General features: G+C 33.2%; 1 protein-coding gene across 9 annotated transcripts in view; it reads left to right on the forward strand.

The window, feature by feature from the left end:
• PRKACB (protein kinase cAMP-activated catalytic subunit beta) overlaps nt 1–27621 on the forward strand; it is a 147755-nt gene that overhangs the window by 84819 nt on the left and 35315 nt on the right. For all 9 annotated transcript variants that reach the window (XM_066376655.1, XM_066376656.1, XM_066376659.1 and 6 more), the window contains 6 exons: nt 4766–4827; nt 7455–7583; nt 18795–18893; nt 19741–19823; nt 23047–23173; nt 24102–24197. In XM_066376655.1, the coding sequence (XP_066232752.1) occupies nt 4766–4827; nt 7455–7583; nt 18795–18893; nt 19741–19823; nt 23047–23173; nt 24102–24197 (596 nt within the window). The remainder of the gene's footprint in view (nt 1–4765; nt 4828–7454; nt 7584–18794; nt 18894–19740; nt 19824–23046; nt 23174–24101; nt 24198–27621) is intronic.

Below are 27621 nucleotides of genomic sequence, written 5' to 3' on the forward strand. Positions count from 1 at the left end.
GGTGCAGAAATGGCAGTAACATTTTTCTCATTACAAAGAGACTGGAGAACTCAACATCTAGAGTAGTTGTAATCTGTATAGTAATAATTTTTAAACTCTTCTTACAAATCATGAATGCTAACCTCTTTTAAGCATTGGGTAATGGCATACTATAATTAACAACATTCACTTTTTATAATAAGCAGTGGTGTTGTTTATTTAACAGAGAACTCAAAAGCACCTAATAAATATGTTTACTAAATGTAATTAATAAAGCATTCCGATTCATTGTAGAATTATCTGAATAACATGCAATAAAGATGTGCCATACTTGAATTTTTAATAAACTTCCTAATGTTTCAAATGAACTTTGCAATCCAATTTTTATGCTGTGTCCTATGTATAAACATATTTAAAAATATTTTGAGGGTGATAAGATTAAATTTTTTAATGTACTTGTAGAAATGAATAAAAATTGGTACTTTGTTTCTATTTGCTTCATCTCATGAATATGGGTCAACATTCCTACAAACCAACCCTGAGTGAACATAGAGATTCCTTTGGTAGGCTGATTTCTTTAGAATTCAATGTGGTAGACCCTTTAAATTATACAAACTCAAGAGAAAATAAATTTATTTGGAAAATGTACACTTCTGAGAAGAAATGGAGTTAATATTAGTATATCTTCATGTTTGTAGTATTTAGTTTGCTCCATTATTAATCAGTATGGAACAAAATATATTTGCAGAAAAACCCTTCCTTGATATTTTTTCCTAATTATTGTTAGTTTTATAGATAAGTACCATGATCATGTAGCTAAAAAGTATTAGAGCCAACATTCTAATTCAGACGTACCAAGCTCCAAATTCTGTGATTGTTTCAGGAAATCACAATGGTTTAAATGGTAAAATATAGATGAAGCTTATATATTAGAACTCGGCAAGACAACCGAAAAACTGAGAACTCTCAGTATATGCTTTATGGAGAACTCTGGGTCCAATATGCTGCGTGGTTTAAACTTGTCTGTCTCTTCCACCACTTATTTTATTAAATAGATACCCACACCTTATGTCAGTGGATATAAATTTTAAAACTAACCAGGAAAAACATTTAGAAAGTTAAATTCACCATTATCTAAAAATACATAATAAAATTCAAAGCAATTACATGTGGTTCTGGACTGCCTATTGTTTTAGAATTATTCAAAATCCAGCATGTTCTGAAATATTCTATTTTTGGTTTCTGTATTTATAAGATGTATGTTTTGGTTAACTGATGTTGCACAAAGAGTTAATTATGTTCATTTTCACATGTAAATAGTGCACATATGCTGGAGGTTTCATGTATTTACATATATTTATGTGACAAAGAGTTTCAAATGGAGTTTTCTTCATGGAACTCTTTAATGACATAATTAATGCTTATCCTATACTCTAAAAAGGAATCTATTTATTGAAATAATTCACAAAGTTTAATATCTTTGATTCATACTCATTTCTGATTGCTTTTATGAAAACTGTTAATTATTTTCTACTGTACTACTTAATAGTAAACGGAATATTGATGAGTACAGAGAATTTTTTAAAGAATTTTCTGAGTATCCTGTTAGTGAATAAAATTCAGTAGTGCCTGAAATTTTTGATTTAGTTCATTCACCAAACAGGGAAAAGGAAATTTTCTTTCAGCTCACCATTTTTGGCAAATACTACCTGTTCTTCCTTTAACCATTATGTTTCCTTAACTCCAGGTCTACTTAGCCGGAAGTGACAGAAGCTGAAACCGGATGAGGATGTTAGAAAAATTTTTTTTCTTTCTCTGATTCTCTTTCTTGTCTCCAAATTATCTAAACTCAGGCAGGCATCTGGAGAGTTTATACTGCAACTTTATGTGCAAGTTCTATAAATAGAAGATAGTTTAAAATTTTTTCAAAAAAAAAATCCAGAGGTTTATTTTGGGAATCACAAGTTGTTTCTTAAAAGCCACAAACATTAAGCAATAAATTATGTTTTCAATTTATTTTATAGCTGTCATTTCCAAGTCAGCACTATGTACAGATATGTCTGCTCCATGCTAAGAAAGAAAGAAAGAACGAAAGAAAGAAAGAAAGAAAGAAAGAAAGAAAGAAAGAAAGAAAGAAAGAAAGAAAGGAGGGAGGGAGGGAGGGAGGGAGGGAGGGAGGGAGGGAGGGAGGGAGGGAGGGAGGGAGGGAGGGAAGGAAGGAAGGAAGGAAGGAAGGAAGGAAGGAAGGAAGGAAGGAAGGAAGGAAGGAAGGAAGGAAGGAAAAAGAAAGAAAGAAAGAAAGAAAGAAAGAAAGAAAGAAAGAAAGAAAGAAAGAGAAAGAAAGAAAAGAAAAGAAAGAAAGAAAAAGAAAGAAAGAAAGAAAGAAATTCTTATAAAACTAGTTGTAACTAGTAATTAACTTTTAGAGGTAGAATAGCTTAAACCATCCTAAACTCAAAGACAATGTAAGAATATTCCACACCCAGAAAGAATTAGATCAATTTGCATAATTAGGTACAATTATTTGATTCATTGTTTTGGTGGATGAGATTTTTATACAATGAGAAAATTCCAAATTTAGAAATTATTTTTCTCTAACTTTCTAAAATATTTTGAAAGTATTTTAACAGCAAAATACAAATGACAGTTTATATAAAGTATTAAAATAATGTCTGCTCTTGGTGTGTCATTACCACCGTGAAATTTCAAAAGGTTTAGAATGTCAGTAGCCTTTTTGGTTAGTAGCAGTGTTTTGTGAAAGGTACTAACTACACTGGGAATAATGGGGAATAAGGTTGTGAGTCTTAAAATATCTCACTTTAATACTACTGCCTTATTAGATGATCTTATTGAGGAATTTGTGAACCCCTCACTTACACTTTTTTTTTTTTTTTTTTTTTGTATTTTTCTGAAGTTGGAAACCAGGAGGCAGTCAGAAAGACTCCCACATGCGCCCGACTGGGATCCACCTGGCTTGCCCACCAGAGGGCGATGCTCTGCCCATCCAGGGTGTCGCTCTGTTGCAACCAGAGCCATTCTAGCGCCTGAGGCAGAGGCCATAGAGCCATCCTCAGTGCCCGGGCCAACCTCGCTCCAATGGAGCCCTGGCTGAGGGAGGGGAAGAGAGAGACAGAGAGGAAGGAGAGGGGGAAGGGTGGATAAGCAGATGGATGCTTCTCCTGTGTGCCCTGGCCAGGAATCGAACCCGGCACTCCTGCACGCCAGGCCGATGCTCTACCACTGAGCCAACCGGCCCGGGCCCCCCTCACTTACACTTTTTTTTTTTCAGTCTTTTTTTTTTGTATTTTTCTGAAGCTGGAAACGGGGAGAGACAGACTCCCGCATGCACCCGACCGGGATCCACCCGGCACGCCCACCAGGGGCGACGCTCCGCCCACCAGGGGGTGATGCTCTGCCACGACCAGAGCCACTCCAGCGCCTGGGGCAGAGGCCAAGGAGCCATCCCCAGCGCCCGGGCCATCTTTGCTCCAATGGAACCTTGGCTGCAGGAGGGGAAGAGAGAGACAGAGAGGAAGGAGGGGGGCGGGGTGGAGAAGCAAATGGGCGCCTCTCCTATGTGCCCTGGCCGGGAATCGAACCCGGGTTCCCCGCACGCCAGGCCAATGCTCTACCGCTGAGCCAACCGGCCAGGGCCATCACTTACACTTTTAATTGCCATCATCACCTACCATTATCATCATTACTACTAGTATATCATCATTACTACTAGTATATCTGAAATAAGCTGTTCTAAGTTCACTTTGCATAGCCTTTTACTATTTGAACATTATTTAAATTCTATTTTCTGCTATTTTCTTCTTTATTTATAGTCACATATCAGAGAAATATTGGGAACTTAATGAACAAAAGACAAAAATAATTATTTCTTATATAGGCAAGTTTTGCTCGCATACCTAGCAAAAAAACAAGAATACATATTGTTTATGCCATTTTATGTCTCTGTAATTTCTTCCTAAATCCTGAAATTGCTTGTAACCAGAAATCATTGTTAATTACTTTGTGGAAAGAACAGAAAAAAGAATCTTTTCCAATGATTAATCATTTAACAAATCTAAATCTTCAAACCACAGCTCTATAAAATGTGGCTATTGTTAACACTATGTAAACATCTGGTTTTGAATTGCTTTTCTACACTGTACAATTGAAATTAGACATTCAGACCTTTAGTTTGCTCCAAATTAGAATGAGATTTTTAATCTGTTTGGGTTTTATGTGTGTTTGTGGTGTTTTGTTCTGTTTTGAAGTCTTGATCAGTATTCTTTATGTGTTAATTTATGGTAGAGACAACACAAATCTAATAACATAATTCTTATTCCTGAAAATGGCACCTTTATCAAAATTGATTATTTTTGAAACTCAACAAATCAGCAATTTTGCATTCTTCAGATGTTTTTAGTTCTTATATTTAAAAGCTCTGTTGTGCCTTTAAGCTATCACTGCTGTTTTATTTGCAAAGAGTATTTTGTTCTAGATTATTCTAACCTTTTTACATTACTTTTGGGTATGTTTTCAGGAACAGTATTTTTATTATTAGATTTGAAATTATCAAAGTGATCTCTATATAGAAGGTATTACAGATTTTTAGAAATTAGAGAAATGTTTGTTTCTTGTTTAGAGAAACTGATTAGCTCTCTAGTGTATCATGGTTATAAATACACATATTTTATAGCAACCATACTTGACATAAGTCTGAGTTTTTAAAATACATCAATTTATATATAAGATGTATATTGTTACAAGACGATTTTTTTTCTTTATTTTTTAGTGAAAGAGTTTCTAGCCAAAGCCAAAGAAGACTTTTTAAAAAAGTGGGAAAATCCTGCCCAGGTAAATATTTAAAATTGTCTATGATTTAAATTTTTTATGTTTAGTAAAATTATGATTCTTGCCTAAATAATCTCCTACTCTCAGAAATTTTAAATTTAAAGTGACATTAATAAGTGTACAGCTAACATGGGAGTTTTTGTCATCATATTGTTTTGATTTATTAATTTGTAATTTTATGTATACCTGACTATAAATTTTGATACTAATGCCAAGCTACTACAAACTCTTGATATTTTCTAATATAGTAATTTTGATTTATTTCCATGCTAACATATTTATTATTTTTATTAATTACAACAATAGGGATCCTACTGTGCACTTTTAAATTCTTAGTCACAAACACTTGGCCATTGAGAAATCAAACACAGAGATCCTTTTATAAACATTTAGAAGGGGCAAGTTTCATATAATTTAAATATTTTAGGTCTTAAATAAGATCTAAAAGCTATATAAACAGAGTTCTCTATACTTGTCAAATTTTTTTGAAGTTAGTAATTAATGAGCTTTAATAGAATAGATTATGAAAACTGGTTTTTTTTTTTACAGAGACAGAGAGAGAGAGGAATAGACAGACAGGAACAGAGAGATGAGAAGCATCAATCATTAGTTTTTCGTTGCATGTTGCAACACCTTAGTTGTTCATTGATTGCTTTCTCATATGTGCCTTGACTGTGGGGCTACAGCAGACCGAGTAACCCCTTGCTCGAGCCAGTGACCTTGGGTCCAAGCTGGTGAGCTTTGCTCAAACCAGATGAGCCCGCGCTCAAGCTGGCGACCTCGAACTGGAGAATAACAGTGGGGTCTCGAACCTGGGTCCTCCACATCCCAGTCTGACGCTCTATCCACTGCGCCACCGCCTAATCAGGCGAAAACTGTTTCTTAGCATAAAATACTTTTACTTTAAGTATATTTTTACTAAAAAATATTTAATTTTAAGTAAATGTTAAGTTTTATGAAGATGTATCATTATCAAAACTTAGAGCATAACCTCTAATGTGAAACATAATCACTCTACTGATTACAAAAAGTTAGATACTGCCTGACCTGTGGTGGCGCAGTGGATAAAGCGTCGACTTGGAAATGCTGAGGTCGCCGGTTCGAAACCCTGGGCTTACCTGGTCAAGGCACATATGGGAGTTGATGCTTCCAGCTCCTCCCCACCTTCTCTCTCTCCCTCTCTGTCTCTCTCTCTCTTCCTTTCTCTCTCCTCTCTAAAATGAATAGATAAAATAAAACTAAAAAAATTTAAAAAAAAAAGTTAGATATTATCTAACATAAAACTTTAAGGGAAGTGAGGACAATGGCATGTTTGTATGAAAAGCAGTGACTAGCCAAAAGAGATGTTGTATGTTCAACTAATGAAGTTTGTTTTCATTATTTACTTGGGAACTATATTAACATTTCAACCCATCTGTGTTGATAAAATGGAAAATTAAATATAATTTATAAATCTAAATAGTTCAGTCAGAATTAGAAGGACTTTTTCTTTGCACTGACATAGAACCTCATGGCAATTTAAATGATTGGAAATTTGAAATTAAAATATGATGAAAACAAGTTCTATAAGTAAGAACTTAGAGTTGCTTGTTCTCTCTGTGATTCAATAAGAAGGTGTATCTCCAGCGGCAAGGTTTGATTTTCAATAGAGATGAAATCCAACCGCAGTGGACTCCAGTAGCTATCCGGATTCCTCATTTATACAAGAATCATGTTTCACTGCATTTTTCTCACACTAGACATTATACGGACTGGAAATAATTTTCTAAGATTTTCATGGAGATCTTTGTATTGAAAACCTATGAAATAAATTGGTCAGCAATTACTGCTTATTGCTGTTGAGCACATCATTTGTTCCTAGTAATTTTCATTTCGTTGTGGCAGCAACAAATTCAGTGATTGATGGATGCTTCCAATTCTTTGCTTCTATGCTATAGTCAAAGCCAAACAAAGATGTTTGCCTGTAACAAAGCATCTATTCAAGGAGAAAAAAGGCAGATTGTTGTTCTGGGACTCTGACTCTTGGTTATCTTTGTGGGCATGAGGAACTCTTCTTTCCTCATTGTTACTGTTTTAGGTAATACTGGGTTATTATAGCACCAGAGGAGAGCTATTAGACTCTCTCACTGTTATTCTCCAGTTCTATAAGCTCTTTTAAAGATACAAATGAAGTCCTATGGTACCTTCTTCGGAAATAATCTAGTGAAAGGACTCTGATCCCTCAGCTAATCTACTCATTTCAATTATTTTCACTAAGCCTGTGTGGCATTCATGATTGTCTTTGTCAGTCTACCTGTAGTACGTAATTATTAAAATATGAGACTAATTTGTTAGAAGTGCAATACTAGGAATAAATATTACAACCTTTAGCTGGGATTCTTCTTTCCTTTCAATACTATTGTGCTTTGTTTTGCAATATAATTCTCTTCTCAAATATTAAATCCTTTCTTATTCAAAAGGAAAAATAGAATCAATAACTTGGAATCTCAGTAGCCTTTTGCATTATTTTTAAATGAATGGTTACAAATTAAATTATCTATTTGATTATTACTGAATATATTCTTGTTATCATAGTTTTCTAATGAGAATTTCTTGTTTTAAAATTTATTTTATTTTCTATGACTATGTAGAATAATGCTGGCCTGGAGGATTTTGAAAGGAAAAAAACCCTAGGGACAGGTTCATTTGGAAGAGTCATGTTGGTGAAACATAAAGCCACTGAACAGTATTATGCCATGAAGATCTTAGATAAGCAGAAGGTTAGTATTTTTGTTATTTACTTGAAGGATAAACTTCAGTTTTATCAGCTAGATTATTAAATATTTGCAATATAACAACTTAACCATTGACACCTTCAAATAATTTTATTGTTTCTCTTACTTTTTATTCTTATTATGTATAACCATAGTTATAATTTTAGTATACAGGAGTATACTATTTCAATAATTATTTATACATAATAGTATTTGTATGTTTACTAAAAAATACTGAATTCAACATGTAAAGAATAGACTTCACCACTACATCTCTTCTTGTGGGAAAATGCAGGAATAAATTACTTGATTCTTAGATTGAGGTAACAAAAATTTAGTGATTTTATTTTATGACTTATTTTAGTTGATAGTAAAAGCCTTTTTTAACAGGATTGTGTTTGCTTAATTAAAAATGTCAATTAAAGTAAGGAATATTTGAAAACCTACAAAATATTAAAAAGTCAAATCATTATGTTATGCAGTGAAAACTAATATAATGTTACATGTCCATTACATCTCTATTAAAAATTTTAAAAATAATTTTTAAGTGTTTATCACATATTGGTATATCTAAAGAATATGGATGTCTGAATTATTTGTGCTATAAATATATATTAAGCTTCTGTTTTTTTAGTAATCACTTATAATTAAGGGAAAGTAAAAGTGATGAATCTTGATATATTATCTTATAGATATGTTCCCAAGCATGACATTTTGGCTTACTGAGATACATAGATAAGAAAATATAGAGGAAATAGTCAGGGTTACAGATAGTGGCTAGAGTAGTGATGCTATCTAATAAATATAATGTATACCATATATATATTTTAAAATTTTCCAATAGGCTCATTTTTAAAAAGTAAAAAGAAATTGTTAAACTTATTGATAATAGATTCTATTTAGCCCAATGTATGTACAGTATTATCATAATATGTAATTAATATAAAAATTATTGAGATATTTTACATTCTTTTATTCATACCACATCTTCAAAATCTGATGTATATTTGTATTTATAATATATCTCCATTCATGTTAACCATATTTCCAGTGTTAAATAACCACATGTGGCTAGTGGCTACCATTTTGTACAGCACAGCATTCAGATTGGTCTGTGGTTCTAATCCAACCTCCGCTTTAAAACAAAGAAAATACTAACTTCTAATATGAAAATAGTAATGGCTTACTAAATTCCTCTAAAATTAAATACACCCCTTACACACATATAATTGTGCATCTTTGTCTACAGTCCTCTTTCACATAACTTTTCTAAGCACACTTCTCAAAAAAATAGTTTAATCACTGTATCCACTAACTTACTTCCTGTATAAGTACCGCACTCTAACCGATTGCACCACTGGAGCTCCATAACTTACTTCCTATTAATTCTTTAACTCACATTAATTTGCTGCTTCTTTGTTTATCTCCTACCTCTTGCTTCTTCGCTAAAAGATCTATATCAAGGGTAACCGATCAAGTGGCCTAAGTAATCACCAAGTTCAATGAACTCATTTTGCTAGTCTTACCTGACTTTTTTGAGTCTATGACTGTGTTGACCACTCCCTTGAAACTGTCCTGTTCCTGGACTTCTGGATCCCCATACTCTTCTAATTATGCTCTTGGCTCTTTGGGCTCTTTTTTTTTTATATGCCTTTTTCTGATTAGCTTATTGTTTTCTTTCTGTCTACTTTTTTAAAATTGCTAATCCCAATCTCTGGACTGCTCTTTCTCATTTTAATGCTTTGTATACTTCCCATGTACTCTTTTTTTTATATATAAATAAATTTTTATTAATGTTAATGGGGTGACATCAATAAATCAGGGTACATATATTCAAAGAAAGCATGTCCAGACTATCTTGTCATTCAATTATGTTGCATACCCATCACCCAAAGTCAGATTGTCCTCCATCACCTTCTATCTAGTTTCCTTTGTGCCCCTCCCCCTCCCCCTTCTTCTCTCCCTCCCCCCCACCCCCCCACCCCCGTAACCAGCACACTCTTGTCCATGTCTCTTAGTCTCGTTTTTATGTCCCACCAATGTATGGAATCATGTAGTTCTTGGTTTTTTCTGATTTACTTATTTCACTCCGTATAATGTTATCAAGATCCCACCATTTTGTTGTAAATGATCTGATGTCATCATTTCTTATGGCTGAGTAGTATTCCATAGTGTATATATGCCACATCTTCTTTATCCAGTCTTCTATTGAAGGGCTTTTTGGTTGTTTCCATGTCTTGGCCACTGTGAACAATACTGCAATGAACATGGGGCTACATGTGTCTTTACGTACCAATGTTTCTGAGTTTTGGGGGTATATACCAGTAGAGAGATTGCTGGGTCATAAGGTAGTTCTATTTTCAGTTTTTTGAGGAACCACCATACTTTCTTCCATAATGGTTGTACTACTTTACATTCCCACCAACAGTGAATGAGGGTTCCTTTTTCTCCACAGCCTCACCAACATTTGCTATTACCTGTCTTGTTGATAATAGCTAATCTAACAGGTGTGAGGTGGTATCTCATTGTAGTTTTGATTGGCATTTCTCTAATAACTAATGAAGATGAGCATCTTTTCATATATCTGTTGGCCATTTGTATTTCTTCCTGGGAGAAGTGTCTGTTCATGTCCTCTTCCCATTTTTTTATTGGATTGTTTGTTTGTTGTTGAGTTTTATGAGTTCTTTGTAAATTTTGAATATTAAGCCCTTATCTGAGCCGTTGTTTGAACACATCATTTCCCATTTAGTTGGCTGTCTGTTTATTTTGTTGTCAGTTTCTCTTGCTGAGCAAAAACTTCTTAGTCTGATGTAATCCCATTCATTTATCTTTGCCTTTACTTCTCTTTCTTTTGGAGTCAAATTCATAAAGTGCTCTTTAAAACCCAGGTCCATGAGTTTAGTACCTTATGTCTTCTTCTATGTAATTTATTGTTTCAGGTCTTATATTTAGGTCTTTGATCCATTTTGAATTAATTTTAGTACAAGAGGACAAACTGTAGTCGAGTTTCATTCTTTTGCATGTGGCTTTCCAGTTTTCCCAGCACCATTTGTTGAAGAGGCTTTCTTTTCCCCATTATGTGTTGTTGGCCCCTTTATTGAAAATTATTTGACCATATATACGTGATTTTATTCTGTTCCATTGGTCTGTGTGTCTATTTTTCTACCAATACCATGCTGTTTTGATTGTCATGGCCCTATAATATTATATAGTTTGAAGTCAGGTATTGTAATGCCCTCAGCTTCATTCTTTTTCCTTAGGATTGCTTTGGCTATCCGGGGTTTTTTATAGTTCCAAATAAATCTGATGGTTTTTGTTCCATTTCTTTAAAAAATATCATCGAAATTTTGATGGGAATTGCATTAAATTTATAAATTGCTTTGGGTAATATGGCCATTTTGATTATATTTATTCTTCCTATCCAAGAACAAGGAATATTTTTCCATCTCATATCTTTTTTGATTTCCCTTAACAATGCTTTGTAGTTTTCATTATATAGGTCCTTTACATTCTTTGTTATGTTTATTCCTAGGTATTTTATTCTTTTTGTTGCAATAATGAAGGGGATTATTTTTTTTAGTTCATTTTCTAATATTTCATTGTTGGCATACAGAAAGGCTATGGACTTTTCTATATTAATTTTGTATCCTGCAACCTTACTGTATTGGTTTATTGTTTCTAGTAATCTTTTTGTGGAGTCTTTGGGGTTTTCGATGTATAGGATCATATCATCTGCAAAAAGTGATACCTTTACTTCTTCTTTTCCAATATGGATGCCTTTTATTTCTTTCTCTTGTCTGATTGCTCTGGCCAGAACTTCTAGCACCACGTTAAATAAGAGTGGAGAGAGTGGACAACCCTGTCTTGTTCCTATTTAAGGGGGAAAGTCCTCAGTTTTATGTCATTTAATATGATGTTGGCTGATGGTTTATCATATATGGCCTTTATCATGTTGAGATATTTTTCTTCTATACCCATTTTGTTGAGTGTCTTAAACATAAAGTTGTGTTGTATTTTATCAAATGCCTTTTCTGCGTCTATTGATAAGATCATGTGGTTTTTGTTCTTTGTTTTGTTGATATGGTGTATTACGTTAACCGTTTTACGTATGTTGAACCATCCTTGAGATTCTGGGATGAATCCCACTTGATCATGATGTATTATTTTTTTTAATATGTTGTTGATTTCGATTTGCTAGCATTTTGTTTAGTATTTTAGCATCTATATTCATTAGAAATATTGGTCTGTAGTTTTCTTTTTTTGTGCCGTCCTTGCCAGATTTCGGTATGAGGTTTATGTTGGCCTCATAAAATGTGTTTGGAAGTATTGCTTCTTCTTCAATTTTTTGGAAGACTTTGAGTAGAATAGGAACCAAGTCTTCTTTAAATGTTTGATAGAATTCACTAGTATAACCATCTGGGCCTGGACTTTTATTTTTGGGGAGGTTTTTAATAGTTTTTTTCTATTTTCTCCCTGCTAATTGGTTTGTTTAGGCTTTCTGCTTCTTCATGACTCAGTCTAGGAAGGTTATATTGCTATAGGAATTTATCCATTTCTTCTAGATTGTTGAATTTGGTGGCATATAGTTTTTCATAGTATTCTACAATAATTCTTTGTATATCTATGATGTCTGTGGTGATTTCTTTCATTTTGGATTTTGTTTATATGAGTCCTTTCTCTTTTTTCCTTGGTAAGTCTTGCCAAGGGTTTGTCAATTTTGTTGATCTTTTCAAAGAACCAGCTCCTTGTTTTATTAATTTTTTCTATAGTTTTTCTGTTCTCTAATTCATTTATTTCTGCTCTGATTTTTATTATCTCCTTTCTTCGGCTGGTTTTGGGTTGTCTTTGTTCTTCTTTTTCTAGTTCCTTAAGGTGTGAAGTTAAGTGGTTTACTTGGGCTCTCTCTTGTTTGTTCATATAGGCCTGAAGTGATATGAACTTCCCTCTTATTACTGATTTTGCTGCATCCCAGAGATTCTGATATGTCGTATTGTCATTTTCTTTTGTCTGTATATATCTTTTGATCTCTGAGCTTATTTCTTCTTTGACCCATTCATTTTTTAAAAGTATGTTGTTTAGTTTCCACATTTTTGTGGGGTTTTTTTCCTCTTTTTTTGCAGTTGAATTCTAGTTTCAAGGCTTTGTGATCAGAAAATATGCTTCGTACAATTTCAATTTTTCTGAATTTGCCGATGTTATTTTTGTGGCCCAACATATGGTCAATTCTTGAGAATGATCCATGAATACTAGAGAAAAATGTATTCTCTGTCACTTTGGGATGAAGTGTCCTGTAGACGTCTATCATATCCAGGTACTCTAGTGTTTCGTTTAAGGCCAATATATCTTTTGATTTTCTGTTTGGATGAACGATCTAGAGCCATCAGTGGTGTATTGAGGTCTCCAAGTATGATTGTATTTTTGTCAGTATTTGTTTTTAGGTCAATAAGTAGCTGTCTTATATATTTTGGTGCTCCTTGGTTTGGTGCATATATATTTAGGATTGTTATGTCTTTTGATTCAGTGTCCCCTTAATCATTGTGAAATCACCATTTTTGTCTCTGAGTACTTTTGCTGTCTTGTAGTCATCATTATTAGATATGTATATTGCTATGCCTGCTTTTTTTTGGATGTTATTTGCTTGGAGTATTGTTTTCCAGCCTTTCACTTTGAATTTGTTTTTATCCTTGTTACTTAGATGTGTTTCTTATAGGCAGCATACAGTTGGATTTTCTTTTTTAATCCATTCTGCTACTCTGTGTCTTTTTATTGGTGAGTTTAATCTATTTACATTTAGTGTCATTATTGACACTTGTGGATTCCCTATTGCCATTTTACAAATTGCTTTCTGTTAGTTTTGTATCTTGTTTGATTCTTCTCTTTTGTTTTTCTATCATTTGTTTCTGTTTGTTTCTATTCCATAGTTTTTTCCTCTGTTGCTACCTTTTTTAAGTCATGTGCTTCTGTGGTGGTTTTTTCAAGGGTGGTTACCATTGAGTAATGAAAAGGGTACCTACCATATTCATTGTAGTACAGTATCTTATGAGTGTTTCTGCACTCCATCATCCTTTGCTACTGTTAATCTCCGTCCTCTCCCCTTTTTTTTGTTTTTGTTGTCACAGGTTAAATTTGGTTTTATTGTGTTCTTGGTGGAGCTTTTACTTGTGGTTTTGTTTTGTTTTGTTTTTTTTAACTGGTTGGAAAACCCCCTTAGTATTTCCTGGAGTGGGGATTTTCTGATGATAAATTCCCTCATCTTTTCTGTATTTGTGAATGTTTTTATTTCTCCTTCATATTTGAAGGATAGCTTTGATGGGTATAGTATTCTTGGCTTAAAGTTCCTCTCTTTCAGGGCTTTAAATATTGGGGTCCACTCTCTTCTAACTTGTAGAGTTTCTGCTGAGAAATCTGATGATAATCTTATAGGCCTTCCTTTATATGCTGTATTCTTCTTTTCCCTGGCTGCCTTGAGAATTTTTTTTTTTTTTTTTTTTTTGTCGTTGGTTTGTGCCAATTTCATTATGATGTGCCTTGACGTAGGTTTGTTGTGGTTAAGAAAACTCGGTATTCTGTTTGCTTCTTGAATTTGAGGCTTTAGTTCTTTCCATAGGCTTGGGAAGTTCTCGTCTCTTATTTGTTTGAATATATTCTCCATTCCATTTTCTCTCTCTTCTCCCTCTGATATACCTATTATTCTTATGTTATTCTTTTTGACGGAGTCAGGCAATTCCTGTAGGGCTTTCTTATTTTTTTAAATTTTTGCGTCTGTCTCTTCTTCTCTCTGTTGTGCCTGAAGTTGCTTATCTTCTATGTCACTAATCCTACCTTCTATCTGGCCTGTTCTATTAGCTAAGCTTGTTACCTCGTTTTTCAGTTCATGAATTGAGTTTTCCATCTCTGTTTGATTTGTTTTTATAGTTTCAATTTCCTTGGAAATATATTCTTTGTGTTCGTTGAGTTGTTTTCTGAGCTCCCTAAATTGTCTTTCTGTGTTTTCTTGTATATCTCTGAGTATTTTTAGGATTTCTTTTTTTAATTCTCTGTCATTTAGCTCCAAGGTTTCCAATATATTAAATTTTTCTCCATAGAGTTTTCCACATCTATCTGTGCTACTTCTCTATCTTTTGTATCCATGATATTCGAGTTCCTTTTTCTTAATGGCATCTGAGGGTGGTCTTGTTGATAGCACTTTGTTTTCAGTATGTGGGACTCCCAGACTCTCCAAGGATAGATTTTTCTGTCTCTGGTTGATGAACTTGTTGAAATTTTGGGGAAATTTGTTGGTCGCGCTCCTCACAGTGCCATTTCTCTGACATCACTCCTCCCATGTACTCTTATCCAAGCTTCCACTCATCCTTGAGTCTACCCTCTAATTTATACAGTTTGAGCACAAAGTTCTTAGAGATCAACTACTTCTGGCCCTAATTTTCTAGATGAGGTAATTGGGTTTCAGAGAGTGTAAGTGATTTGTATACTTGTGTTGGTAGCACAACAAAATTCTTCAAATCTATCTTTTTTATTAAACCTGTCATTAAAATGTTATTATCTATATAACCCCTAATATTTTATGTTATCTTTCTTAAGGACTTAACAAAATGTGCTTCAGATATAAAATATGAAAGGGATTACAAAATGTACTTTTATACTTTAAAATATTTAGGGGAGAATTTTTAAATTTCTTTTTTGGTAAAACAGTGACCTGTAAAGGAAGTTGCTGAGAAGACTGACTACCTTGGGAACAAATCATGGTGAGACAGTATTTCCCAGAAGAAGAGCTGCCATTTTAAGTCATTTTGATGGTTTTCAACTAATGTGTCTTGAGAATGTTTAAAACATGAAATATCTGACTATTTAGTCAGAGACACCAACCTGTTTTCCCTTAGATTGTCAAAATAAAAAATGACAATAGCCAACACAACAATAGCTGTCAGATTGAGTGAATCAAAATTATATGTATTTTTTTGTTAGATTGGGGTTTGGTGTGCTGCAGAATTTTAATAATTAGTTTATGTGTGCTGTGAAATGAAATGTTGAAAATCACTGCTCTGTGGCAACGTTCTGGACTGATGCAAAATTAGGACAAAGACTTTATATTCTGATTTTTTTCAAGTTAATTTAATTTGCTAAAGTTAAGTAATAAAATGAAATTCTATAATAACCTTTCTGTTAACAGTCACAGATCTTTCAATTCACTTTTTATGACTTCTCCTATCTTAGGATATGTGGGATGAGGAGAAGAAAAACAATACAGAAATTAAGGAAAACCCATTTTTTATTCCATAATGTGTATCAGCATTGCATAGCACTTTATCATATCAGTGAATCTTCACAACTTCATGTGACAGTAATCTCTGGTTTAAGCCAAGAACCTCTGTATTTAAGTAACTTTTTCAAAGTCAAACAGTTAGTAAGAGGAACCAAGAATTTGGCCTAGATTTGTTTGATGTCTATTCTGTAATCCTAGTTAATTTTTCCTTTCAAATGTATTTGTTATCCCAAAGATTTTTTCTGCCACCACCTAATTGGTCCCTCACTAACATTTACTTGGCTTTCACAATAACACTTTAATTAATTTCCTCAGTATCAGTTTTTATATTCCACTAATTCACCTTCTTCATTGCCAACAAATTTTTCTTACCATATCACATCATCTCACTTAATCAGAAAGCTTCCTGATGTTTATTAAATGAAATCAGAACTCTGTAGCTTATTTTCAATGCCCTCATAATTTTCTTCCAAACTTCACTCTAGTCTTTATCACACACTGTTTTCCTACATGTCTCTATACTCTACTTCTCTGATCGAAACTGGATCCACGGAAGTATTAATATATGGTGCTATCCTGGATCGGGTCAGGAGTATGTAATGATATATGGCCTTTCTTATTTCAAGTGCTTGGCTAAAAAAATCAGTTGATAAGTAATCATTTATAAGTGCTTTTAAGGTATATGTCTTTAAACTAACAGAAAGATTAAGAAGTAAATATAAATGTTATGTAAGAATTTTGAAATAAACCATGAACAAAACCCCCAGGGATACTTGTTTATTTATGTCTGCCCTTTATGGATACTTCATTAACAAAATTTGAGAGGCAATGTCCTAAGCTCCAGCCCAATGGAGCTAGCAGTCAGATTTACAAACTTTGTATGGTTTCCTTTCTGAATACTTATGATATTACTCTTATTTTGTTCTATATTGCTATCCATGTATCTATGCATCATACTTCCAAATAGATTTTATGCAGCATGAAGGCAGACATTCTTTAGTCTTTATCTCTATTGCACTTATTATTAAGCTTTATATGTATTGTAGGTATAGACATTTACAATTAAATTAGATTTTTGTTAAATTTTTTATTAAATTAATTTAGAAATTAAGCATATTTGCTTTGCCAGTTCATATATCTTGAAATCATCTCTATTTTTAATTGTTATGCCCACATATGCAGATTTGACTTAGGGCTGTAATGCAGAAAGCCTCTCTGTTGCAGTTTTTATTACTTATTTCATAAACATGTTGGCTATGCCTAACTAGATAGAAAACCTGCTATTATCATAATATATAGAAGTAAACACTGTGATACATTTAGACAATGGAATATCATTCAGTGCTAAGAAGAAATGAACTATCAAGCCATGTAAAGGCGAGGAGAAAACTTAAATACATATTATTAAGTGAAAGAAGCCTATCTGTGTGATTCAAATGATATGACATATTGGAAAAGGAAAAACTATGGAGATAAGATCAGTGGTTGCCAAGAGTTAGTGGGAAGGGAAGGACAAATAAGAGGGTTTTTAGGGCAGTGAAACTACTCTGTATGATATTATAACAGTGGATACATGTCATTATACATTTGTCCAAATCCATAGTTTGTAGAACACCAAGAGTGAACCCTAATGTAAACGATGGACTCCTGGTGATAGTGGTGCATCAATGTAGGTCCATTGAGTGTAACTGATGTAATGCTGTGCTGGAGAATGTTGACAATGGGGAATGCTATGCATGTGTGTGGGAAGAAGGTATATGGGAATTCTCTGTACCTTCTACTCAATTCTACTGTGAACCTGAAACTGCTTTAAAAAAAAGTCTATTAAAAAATAATAAACACAAAGCAATACTAATTATCCAGGTAGTATTAATATAATTTATTGTGGTAAGTATCAACTAACTGGTTCTATAACTAGTTAAAACATAGAAAGTGGTGATTAAACCACTTTATGTTACAGATAAAAAACAAAACAAACAAAATCAAAACCCTGCCCTAAGAGTTGAAATAACATTTCCAAAGTCACAAAACTGGTTGACTAGAAGATTGAGATTAGAACACAGACCTTCTGACTCTTGGTCGGTTATTTTTATGCTATAATTTTGTATACTAATTACTGGATGAGATCTTTAATTACCTTTCTTATCTATGTTCAATTTCTTGAATTCTGTGATTACCCCACATTGATAATAAGCCTCTATCAAGAAAGAATGCCACCTTGTAATGATTTACACACATGCAGGACAATTATTTATCTCCCAAAGGTCACCTTTTAAATTAAAAATAGAATCACATGTGGAGTAGAATCATAGTCTTCATGAAGTCAGGACAAGTTGCTTTTCACTGCTATGTATGTGATTGAGTAGACAATCCAGAGGAGGCTCGATTAATCCTAAGTGATTTATTTGTTATAAAGCTATAGTCAATATTTGGTGTGTCCTCTTTTGTGGTTGTGCATAATGGATTTTTAGGACTTATTCTGATATTTATTCAGATATTATAAAATGAACAGATTGTTCATTTTTACTCACTCTTTTCAATTACTGAGTTTTCCTAGATTCTCAATTTCTTTGCTGATCTGTGTTTAAATCAGTACCTACTTAATTCAGTGATTTGTGCCAGCTGTGTCAGTGGACTATAAGTCATTAGGAGCTAAGTATTTTAACATACGATTTTTAAAGTAATTTATCATGACTCTAATTCTTAGCTCTGCTTCCTTACTTAAAATCATAGTTTATCATCTTAAGACCAAGTTTTAAATCCTCTGTAAGTTTTTCTTATTTAAATCTAGCCTTATTGGTAGTTATTACTATCATCATTATCCAACTCTAGCAATTTTGTTTTATCCAAGTTCTTTATTATGTGGAAAACATTTATTTAATTTTTCTTGTAAAAGTATAGTAACTTTTAAATTTCATTTAAATACATTTAATATATTTATCTCTCAATTACAGGTTGTTAAACTGAAGCAAATAGAGCATACATTGAATGAGAAAAGAATATTACAGGCAGTGAATTTTCCTTTTCTTGTTCGACTGGAGTATTCTTTTAAGGTAAATTTTACTAATACTCAAATAAAATATTTTGAACTTCATAATTTTTTAAATATAAAGTTATAACAGGATTCTAAACTAGAGGATTAGCCTGAAGAATATTAACAAACCAAAAAGTAATATATTTAGATTTTATGTAATTAAATCCTATTGCACATATAAACTTAGGTAACATTTGAAAAGGTTTTAGTTCTCCCTGAGGAATTTGTTAAAGGTAATGTATAATTGTTCATGAGATGGTATTATAAAATCTAATATTTCAATTTATCAAAATTCATAGTGCTATTTTAATAAAGCAGTCCTTACATTCATGCAAATGAGTACACCTTTAGACTGATACTTGGCATCTCTCTGATATATTGATTCATATGCAGCATTTTAATCTTTTTTTCTTCCTTTAGTCTTTAAATAAAGACCTATGAATTCCTAATAATGTTAAAAAATCATTAATTTCTATGACCTAATGTAGCACAAAAAATATAAATATTCTTAGTAACTTTTTCAAATTGGTTCTTAACATAGTTTTTCTTGTTAACAATATAGCTTTAAGTTATTGCTGCACTGTTTAATTGTTTAAGAGTGTATTGTTCCCTACAAAAACAAGAACAGCAAAAATTCCAGACTAAATTGTAGCAAGAATACTAGGGGGGGAAATGAGTGTCCCAGAATAGAATAGTTAGAACATTTTCTGTTTATTCTGTTTTTCCAAATGTTAGTCATCTATCAGATGGATGTTTAAATTTGTCTTTTTCTAATTGAACATGGTATTACATTAAAATATTTTCTTGAGAAATAATCTTGGCTTCATAATTTTGATTTATATATTCTTTATATTTGTTGTTTATAGGATAATTCTAATTTATATATGGTTATGGAATATGTCCCTGGAGGTGAAATGTTTTCACATCTAAGAAGAATTGGAAGGTTCAGGTAACTAATAACTTTATTCTTTTCAAATCTTGCTGTTTGTTTTAGCCAAATTTTTAAGTTATTGTCAATGCTAAAAATTTATTTAATTTAGCATTATTTCAGCTTTAGCTATACATGGTAACATTAATAAGAAATCACAGACTGAGTTTTAGAAATCAAGTAAAACTACTATAGTATAAATATAAATATTCTACCATTAGCAAGTATTGTTTGAAATTCATTATTTAAAGAATTTCCAAAAATGCAAAAATTAATTGAATTTAAACATATCAGTATATATTAAACAAATATTAATTATGCAACTCTTGGGAAGAGGTTTGTATAAGGATAAAGATAAAGCCTGACCAGTGGTGGTGCAGTGCATATGTGTCAGCCTGGGACCCTTAGTTCTCAGGGTTGAAATCCTGAGGTTGCCGGATTGAGCGCGGGCTCACCAGCTTGAGCATGGGGTCATCAGCTTGAGTGTGTGATCATAGACATGATCCTGTGGTCACTGGCTTGAAGCCCAAGGTCACTGGCTTGAGCAAGGGGTCACTGGCTCTGCTGTAGCCGCCCCTCCCCTGGTCAAGGCACATATGAGAAACAATCAGTGAACAACTAAAGTGCCACAATTACAAGTTGATGCTTCTCATCTCTCTCCCTTCCAGTCTGTCTGTTTCTCTCTCCTTATCTTTCTCTGTTTCTCTCTTTAAAAATAAATAAATAAATAAAAAAGATAAAAATAAAAAATCCAACATATAGAAAAGATGATAATGGTATAGTGATGAGATTATAAAGTCAGTTTTACACAATTTAATTCTCCTTGAAGTTGTTGCTATGTTAAGGTTTAAAAATATATATGTAATTTAAAGAGTCTGTACCTCATTAGGTTATTACTAATAAAGTCATACAGTTATGAAGATAGGCTATGGATTGTTATCTTTATGTGTGTGTAATAGTAGGTAAGCTACTACTATTGATGAATGATCACTAATGGAATGAAGCTAGAAAGCAGGAGTAGGTCCGGCTTCATTCAGTACATTCTGTATTGGCATAATTAACACATAAGGAGGAGTTCACACAGCGCTCATGAAGATAATTAGATTCATAAAAACATGATGATAGACTTGAATTATCATGAGATTATATTCAGTAATGGCCAGCAGTAGAGCTATTTTTGTTATCTGAGGCCTAAGCCAAAATTCATTTATTGACCTAATATATATAGGGCACCTAATATGTGTCAGGTGCTATGCAATGCAAAGTAACTTCTATTTTATCTTTAATGATTTTCTTTCACCTCCTGTTGTTCTTTCTCCTCCTACCCCTTGTCCAATTAGGCCCAGATCCTCATATTGCCCCATAATAATTCAAAGTTTTTAAAATCTGAATAGTCAAAAAATATTTTGTCCATTTTCTATAATTACTAACTTCTTTGTAACTCCCCACACTTCTGTTTCTTTAACACTTGACTTGACACTAGGAGGAGAGTAAGTTGATTGACATAATTCACATCAAAACACTCTTCTCTAGTCTTTCACACATACTTACGTACAGGGTTGGGCAAAAGTAGATTTACAGTGGAATATGGAAAACACAGTTTGTCCTTGTATTATTATTTATTATTATATTATTTTCCATCAAACAACTGTAAACCTACTTTTGCCCCACCCCTCCATACAGACTTGAAAGTTGCTCATTCCCATCTCAGAAACTGTGAGGCAACGAGACTACTGAGTTATTGTTGAATATGCTGTAATCAGAATCTGTGAAATCATTATCTCTACTTAAATAGCATCTTTTTAGACTTAAAGCTGCTATAGCGTTAAATCTTCCCATATAATATTTTTCACCTTTCAACAAATTGTTTATAGAGCTATGTAATATTTGTGTTCCTCCAATCAAACACCAGTGTATGGAAATAAATATAAGATGCTGAATGTATCTTATGTTTTTTAGGATAAATTTGTGTTTGCTTATAAGATGAAAAGTACATCTTATATTCATAGATGCATGGAGAAAATAGGAGGGACATTCTAGGATAAACATTTCCAAGTGTAGGGATAAATGACTAGGATGATTCTTCCAATCTCCCTTTATAGTGTTCTCATTCTTTGTCTTATGACATATAATGTAGATCGTTACAGTGTTGAGGTGGGGCTGAAACTGGAAAAGTGTTGTAAAATATTGTCCCCAAAATGTGTTTTTTCTTTACATATTTATTCATTCAGCAAATATTTACTGAGCACTAGGTGTGTATCAGGCTGAGACCTAGGAAATATAGTAACAAGCAAAAGGAGCAGCATAGGGAATTTTTTTGGAATCTCTATTTCCAGTCCTACTAGATCAAATTTGTGCCAACCATCTTGAGGGAAATTCTGTTCATAGTGAAGGTTTTTCATTGAGGTCACAAATTGGAAAGTCATTGCAATTTGTCAGGCAGATTAGCAGAATTCAGTGTATACTCTAGAAAATGATATAGAAACTCCAACTAAAAAGTCAGTACAGTATATATCTTTTTAGAATAATACTCAGAATGTGGCATCAAAATCATATGGATCTATCAGTTGATCTAATCTATGTGTGTAAGAAAGGTGCATATTTAAACGAATGTGCAGCTTTTACCTGTGTTTATGTGTCTGTGTAAACATGCATAGTAGAAGATTTGGAAATTTAAACACCAGGATTGTATCTATGGTTTCTGGATGGGATGTTGGATCTTATTCTTCATTTATATTTTACAATATTTTTTCTATAATGAGCATATATTATTTTTGTAATAGGAACAGTCTAGATAAAATGGCATTAACTGGCAGTTAAAGAGCTTTTCTATGTAGTAAAATTCTTTAAACACTAAAGATTTATAAGAAATGTAAATAAAACCTATCAATATTAGCCAGGGCCCTGATAGACTGTCTAACTGGTACATTTGCTTTCCAGTCATCTTCAAGGTCAGATATAATTATAAAGACAGTATCTTCTATAATAACCAATAATAATTTAAAATATGACAATTGGAAAATTATATTTTTCTTCAATGTATGCTGCCCACTAAGCATATTAAAGCATTATTTGAAGACAATTTTGAGACTTATTAAATATTTGAAAACTAAAAGAATTCATTGCATAAAACTAACATTTTTACTCCCAAAATAAGTCACCCCCATATTAACTTTTTGTGTAATCTACTAATTACTGTGTGTTACCCTATTTTACAGAAATCTAATGTTTTATTTCTTTGCAGTGAACCGCACGCCCGGTTCTATGCGGCTCAGATAGTGCTGACATTCGAGTACCTCCATTCACTAGACCTCATCTACAGAGACTTAAAACCTGAAAATCTCCTAATTGATCACCAAGGCTATATCCAGGTATGAACTGAACATACTATATATATTATATTTTAAAAAATAATAGGTAAGAAGTTGTATGTATTTGACAACTACAAATACTGGAATCTTTTTTCTTTGAGGGGAAGATTAGTTCTCCCTAATAGCTTCTCCCAAAGCTTGTAGTTCTGGCGCCATTACAGAGAGCAAAAAGAACCATCGAGGAGAGACCTCGTTTACATCTCCTGTAATTTGTAGTTGTAAACTGAGCACAGGCTCCTGCATACAGAATTACTTATAGCGAAATTTGTGAGCACTCATTTAGTGCCACGCATTATTCCAAGTATTTTTACATATATCATTAATCTTTTAATCCTGAAAATGCCATGATGTGTGAATACTTGTTATCCTCATTTTAAGCCTGATGAAATTAAGGCACAGCAAAGTCACACAGGTTGTCAGCTTGAATCCAGACAAGCTGTCCTCAGAGTCTGTGATTTTTAACACTACAACGCAGCTACCAAAGTAGCCCCACCAACCAGTACGGGACTGGCACCAGTGTTTTCTTTCTATTTCTGCTATTAATGGAGTAGGAACATCCCTTTTTACACAGTTATCAAATTTTCCCAGTGATGCTTTTGTATTTGTGATACAATTAAAGGCAGAAGACATACTGGATTTAAAGGACACTTCTAGCATTTCTTCATTTTTACTAAGACCAATATATATAATTTATTAAGACTTATATATATATATATAAGTAGCTTCTTTGTTTGAGTCAGGGAAAGGTTATTTAGCATGGGTTGTTTCAACTACACTTACTAAATAATGGCCCTCAAGGGTTAGCCTCAATTATATTGAATTAACTTGTTTTTTCCTGGTTTTAATTTAAACCCTGATTTTCAGTACAACAAATGCATTTATTGTGAAATAATAATTTTCACAGTTTGTTGTTGTTCTTCTTTTATAGGTCACAGACTTTGGGTTTGCCAAAAGAGTTAAAGGCAGAACTTGGACATTGTGTGGCACTCCAGAATATTTGGCTCCAGAAATCATCCTCAGCAAGGTATATCGACTCTGTCATAAAATAAAAAGTAGAAATGTAAGGCATGCATCAATGTGGATTTTTATGAAAACATTTTATTGATCTAATTATATTTTAATTCAACCTTAATTATAAATTTAAATCTTTTTGCACATAATTACTAAAAAATAATTATTTAGAGACTACGGCTAATTCCATAAAGTGTCAGTTTTAACTCTGAATCTAGTAAAAATAGTGTTAATAAATCGGACCTCTAGATCAGGGGTCGGGAACCTTTTTGGCTGAGAGAGCCATAAACGCCATATATTTTAAAATGTAATTCCATGAAAGCCATACAACGACCTGTGTATGTTACACAGTATCCAATAAAAATTTGTTGTTGTCCTGGAGGACAGCTGAGATTGGCTCCAGCCACCCGCAACCAAGAACATGAGCGGTAGGAAATGAATGGATTGTAATACATGAGACTGTTTTATACTTTTAACGTTATTATTATTATTATTTTTTTTAATAATTTTATTTTTTTAATGGGGTGACATCAATAAATCAGGATACATATATTCAAAGATAACAAGTCCAGGTTGTCTTGTCGTTCAATTATGTTGCATACCCATCACCCAAAGTCAGACTGTCCTCTGTCACCTTCTATCTTGTTTTCTTTGTGCCCCTCCCCCTCCCTTTCCCTCTCCCATTCCCCCCCCCCCCCAACCACCACACTCTTATCAATGTCTCTTAGTTTCACTTTTATGTCCCAACTACGTATGGAATAATGCAGTTCCTGGTTTTTTCTGATTTACTTATTTTGCTTCGTATCATGTTATCAAGATCCCACCATTTTGCTGTAAATGTTCCGATGTCATCATTTCTTATGGCTGAGTAGTATTCCATAGTGTATATGTGCCACATCTTCTTTATCCAGTCATCTATTGACGGGATTTTTGGTAGTTTCCATGTCCTGGCCACTGTGAACAATGCTGCAATAAACATGGGGCTGCATGTGTCTTTACGTATCAATGTTTCTGAGTTTTGGGGGTATATACCCAGTAGAGGGATTGCTGGGTCATATGGTAGTTCTATTTTCAGTTTTTTGAGGAACCACCATACTTTCTTCCATAATGGTTGTACTACCTTACAATCCCACCAACAGTGTATGAGGGTTCCTTTTTCTCCACAGCCTCTCCAACATTTGCTATTACCTGTCTTGTTAATAATAGCTAATCGAACAGGTGTGAGGTGGTATCTCACTGCAGTTTTGATTTGCATTTCTCTAATAGCTAAAGAAGATGAGCATCTTTTCATATATCTGTTGGCCATTTGTATTTCTTCCTGGGAGAAGTGTCTGTTCATATCCTCTTCCCATTTTTTTATTGGATTGTTTGTTTGTTTGTTGTTGAGTTTTATGAGTTCTTTGTATATTTTGGATATTAGGCCCTTATCTGAGCTGTTGTTTGAAAATATCATTTCCCATTTAGTTGGCTTTCTGTTTATTTTGTTATCAGTTTCTCTTGCTGAGCAAAAACTTCTTAGTCTGATGTAGTCCCATTCATTAATTTTTGCCTTCACTTCTCTTGCCTGTGGAGTCAAATTCATAAAATGCTCTTTAAAACCCAGGTTCATGAGTTGAGTACCTATGTCTTCTTCTATGTACTTAATTGTTTCAGGTCTTATGTTTAGATCTTTGATCCATTTTGAGTTAATTTTTGTACAGGGGGAGAGACTGTAGTCCAGTTTCATTCTTTTGCATGTGGCTTTCCAGTTTTTCCAGCACCATTTATTGAAGAGGCTTTCTTTCCTCCATTGTGTGTTGTTGGCCCCTTTATCAAAAATTATTTGACTATATATATGTGGTTTTATTTCTGGACTTTCTATTCTGTTCCATTGGTCTGAGTGTCTATTTTTCTGCCAATACCATGCTGTTTTGATTGTCGTGGCCCTATAATACAGTTTGAAGTCAGGTATTGTAATACCTCCAGCTTCATTCTTTTTCTTTAGGATTGCTTTGGCTATTTGGGGTTTTTTATAGTTCCATATAAATCTGATGATTTTTTGCTCTATTTCTTTAAAAAACGTCATTGGAAGTTTGATGGGAATTGCATTAAATTTGTATATTGCTTTGGGTAATATAGCCACTTGATTATATTTATTCTTCCTAGCCAAGAACAAGGTATATTCTTCCATCTCATTATATCTTTTTCAATTTCCCTTAACAATGGTTTATAGTTTTCATTATATAAGTCCTTTACATTCTTTGTTACGTTTATTCCTAAGTATTTTATTTTTTTTGTTGCAATAGTGAAGGGGATTATTCTTTTGAGTTCGTTCTCAATTGTTTCATTGTTGGCATATAGAAAGGCTTTTGACTTCTGTATGTTAATTTTGTATCCTGCGACCTTACTGTATTGGCTTATTGTTTCTAGTGGTCTTTTTGTGGATTCTTTGGGGTTTTCGATGTATAGGATCATATCATCTGCAAAAAGTGATACCTTTACTTCTTCTTTTCCGATATGGATGCCTTTTATTTCTTTGTCTTGTCTGATTGCTCTGGCTAGAACCTCTAGTACCACATTAAATAAGAGTGGAGAGAGTGGACAACCCTGCCTTGTTCCTGATTTAAGGGGGAAAGCCTTCAGTTTAGTGCCATTTAATATGATGTTAGCTGATGGTTTATCATATATGGCCTTTATCATGTTGAGATATTTTCCTTCTATACCCATTTTGTTGAGAGTCTTAAACATAAAATTGTGTTGTATTTTATCGAAAGCCTTTTCTGCGTCTATTGATAAGATCATGTGGTTTTTGTTCTTTGTTTTGTTGATATGGTGTATTACATTAACCGTTTTACGTATGTTGAACCATCCTTGAGATTCTGGGATGAATCCCACTTGATCATGATGTATTATTTTTTAAATATGTTGTTGTATTCGATTTGCTAGTATTTTGTTTAGTATTTTAGCATCTGTATTCATTAGAGATATTGGTCTGTAGTTTTCTTTCTTTGTGCCATCCTTGCCAGGTTTTGGTATGAGGGTTATGTTGGCCTCATAAAATGTGTTTGGAAGTATTGCTTCTTCTTCAATTTTTTGGAAGACTTTGAGTAGAATAGGAACCAAGTCTTCTTTGAATGTTTGATAAAATTCGCTGGTACAGCCGTCAGGGCCTGGACTTTTATTTTTGGGGAGGTTTTTAATGGTTTTTTTCTATTTCTTCTCTACTGATAGGTCTGTTTAGGCTTTCTGCTTCTTCTTGACTCAGTCTAGGAAGGTTGTATTGTTCTAGGAATTTATCCATTTCTTCTAGGTTGTTGAATTTAGTGGCATAAAGTTTTTCATAGTATTCTACAATAATTCTTTGTATATCTACGGTGTCCGTGGTGATTTCTCCTCTTTCATTTTGGATTTTGTTTATATGAGTTCTTTCTCTTTTTTCCTTGGTAAGTCTTGCCAAG

The sequence above is a fragment of the Saccopteryx leptura genome, chromosome 3, assembly GCF_036850995.1.
Source record: "Saccopteryx leptura isolate mSacLep1 chromosome 3, mSacLep1_pri_phased_curated, whole genome shotgun sequence".
Lineage (NCBI taxonomy): Eukaryota > Metazoa > Chordata > Mammalia > Chiroptera > Emballonuridae > Saccopteryx > Saccopteryx leptura.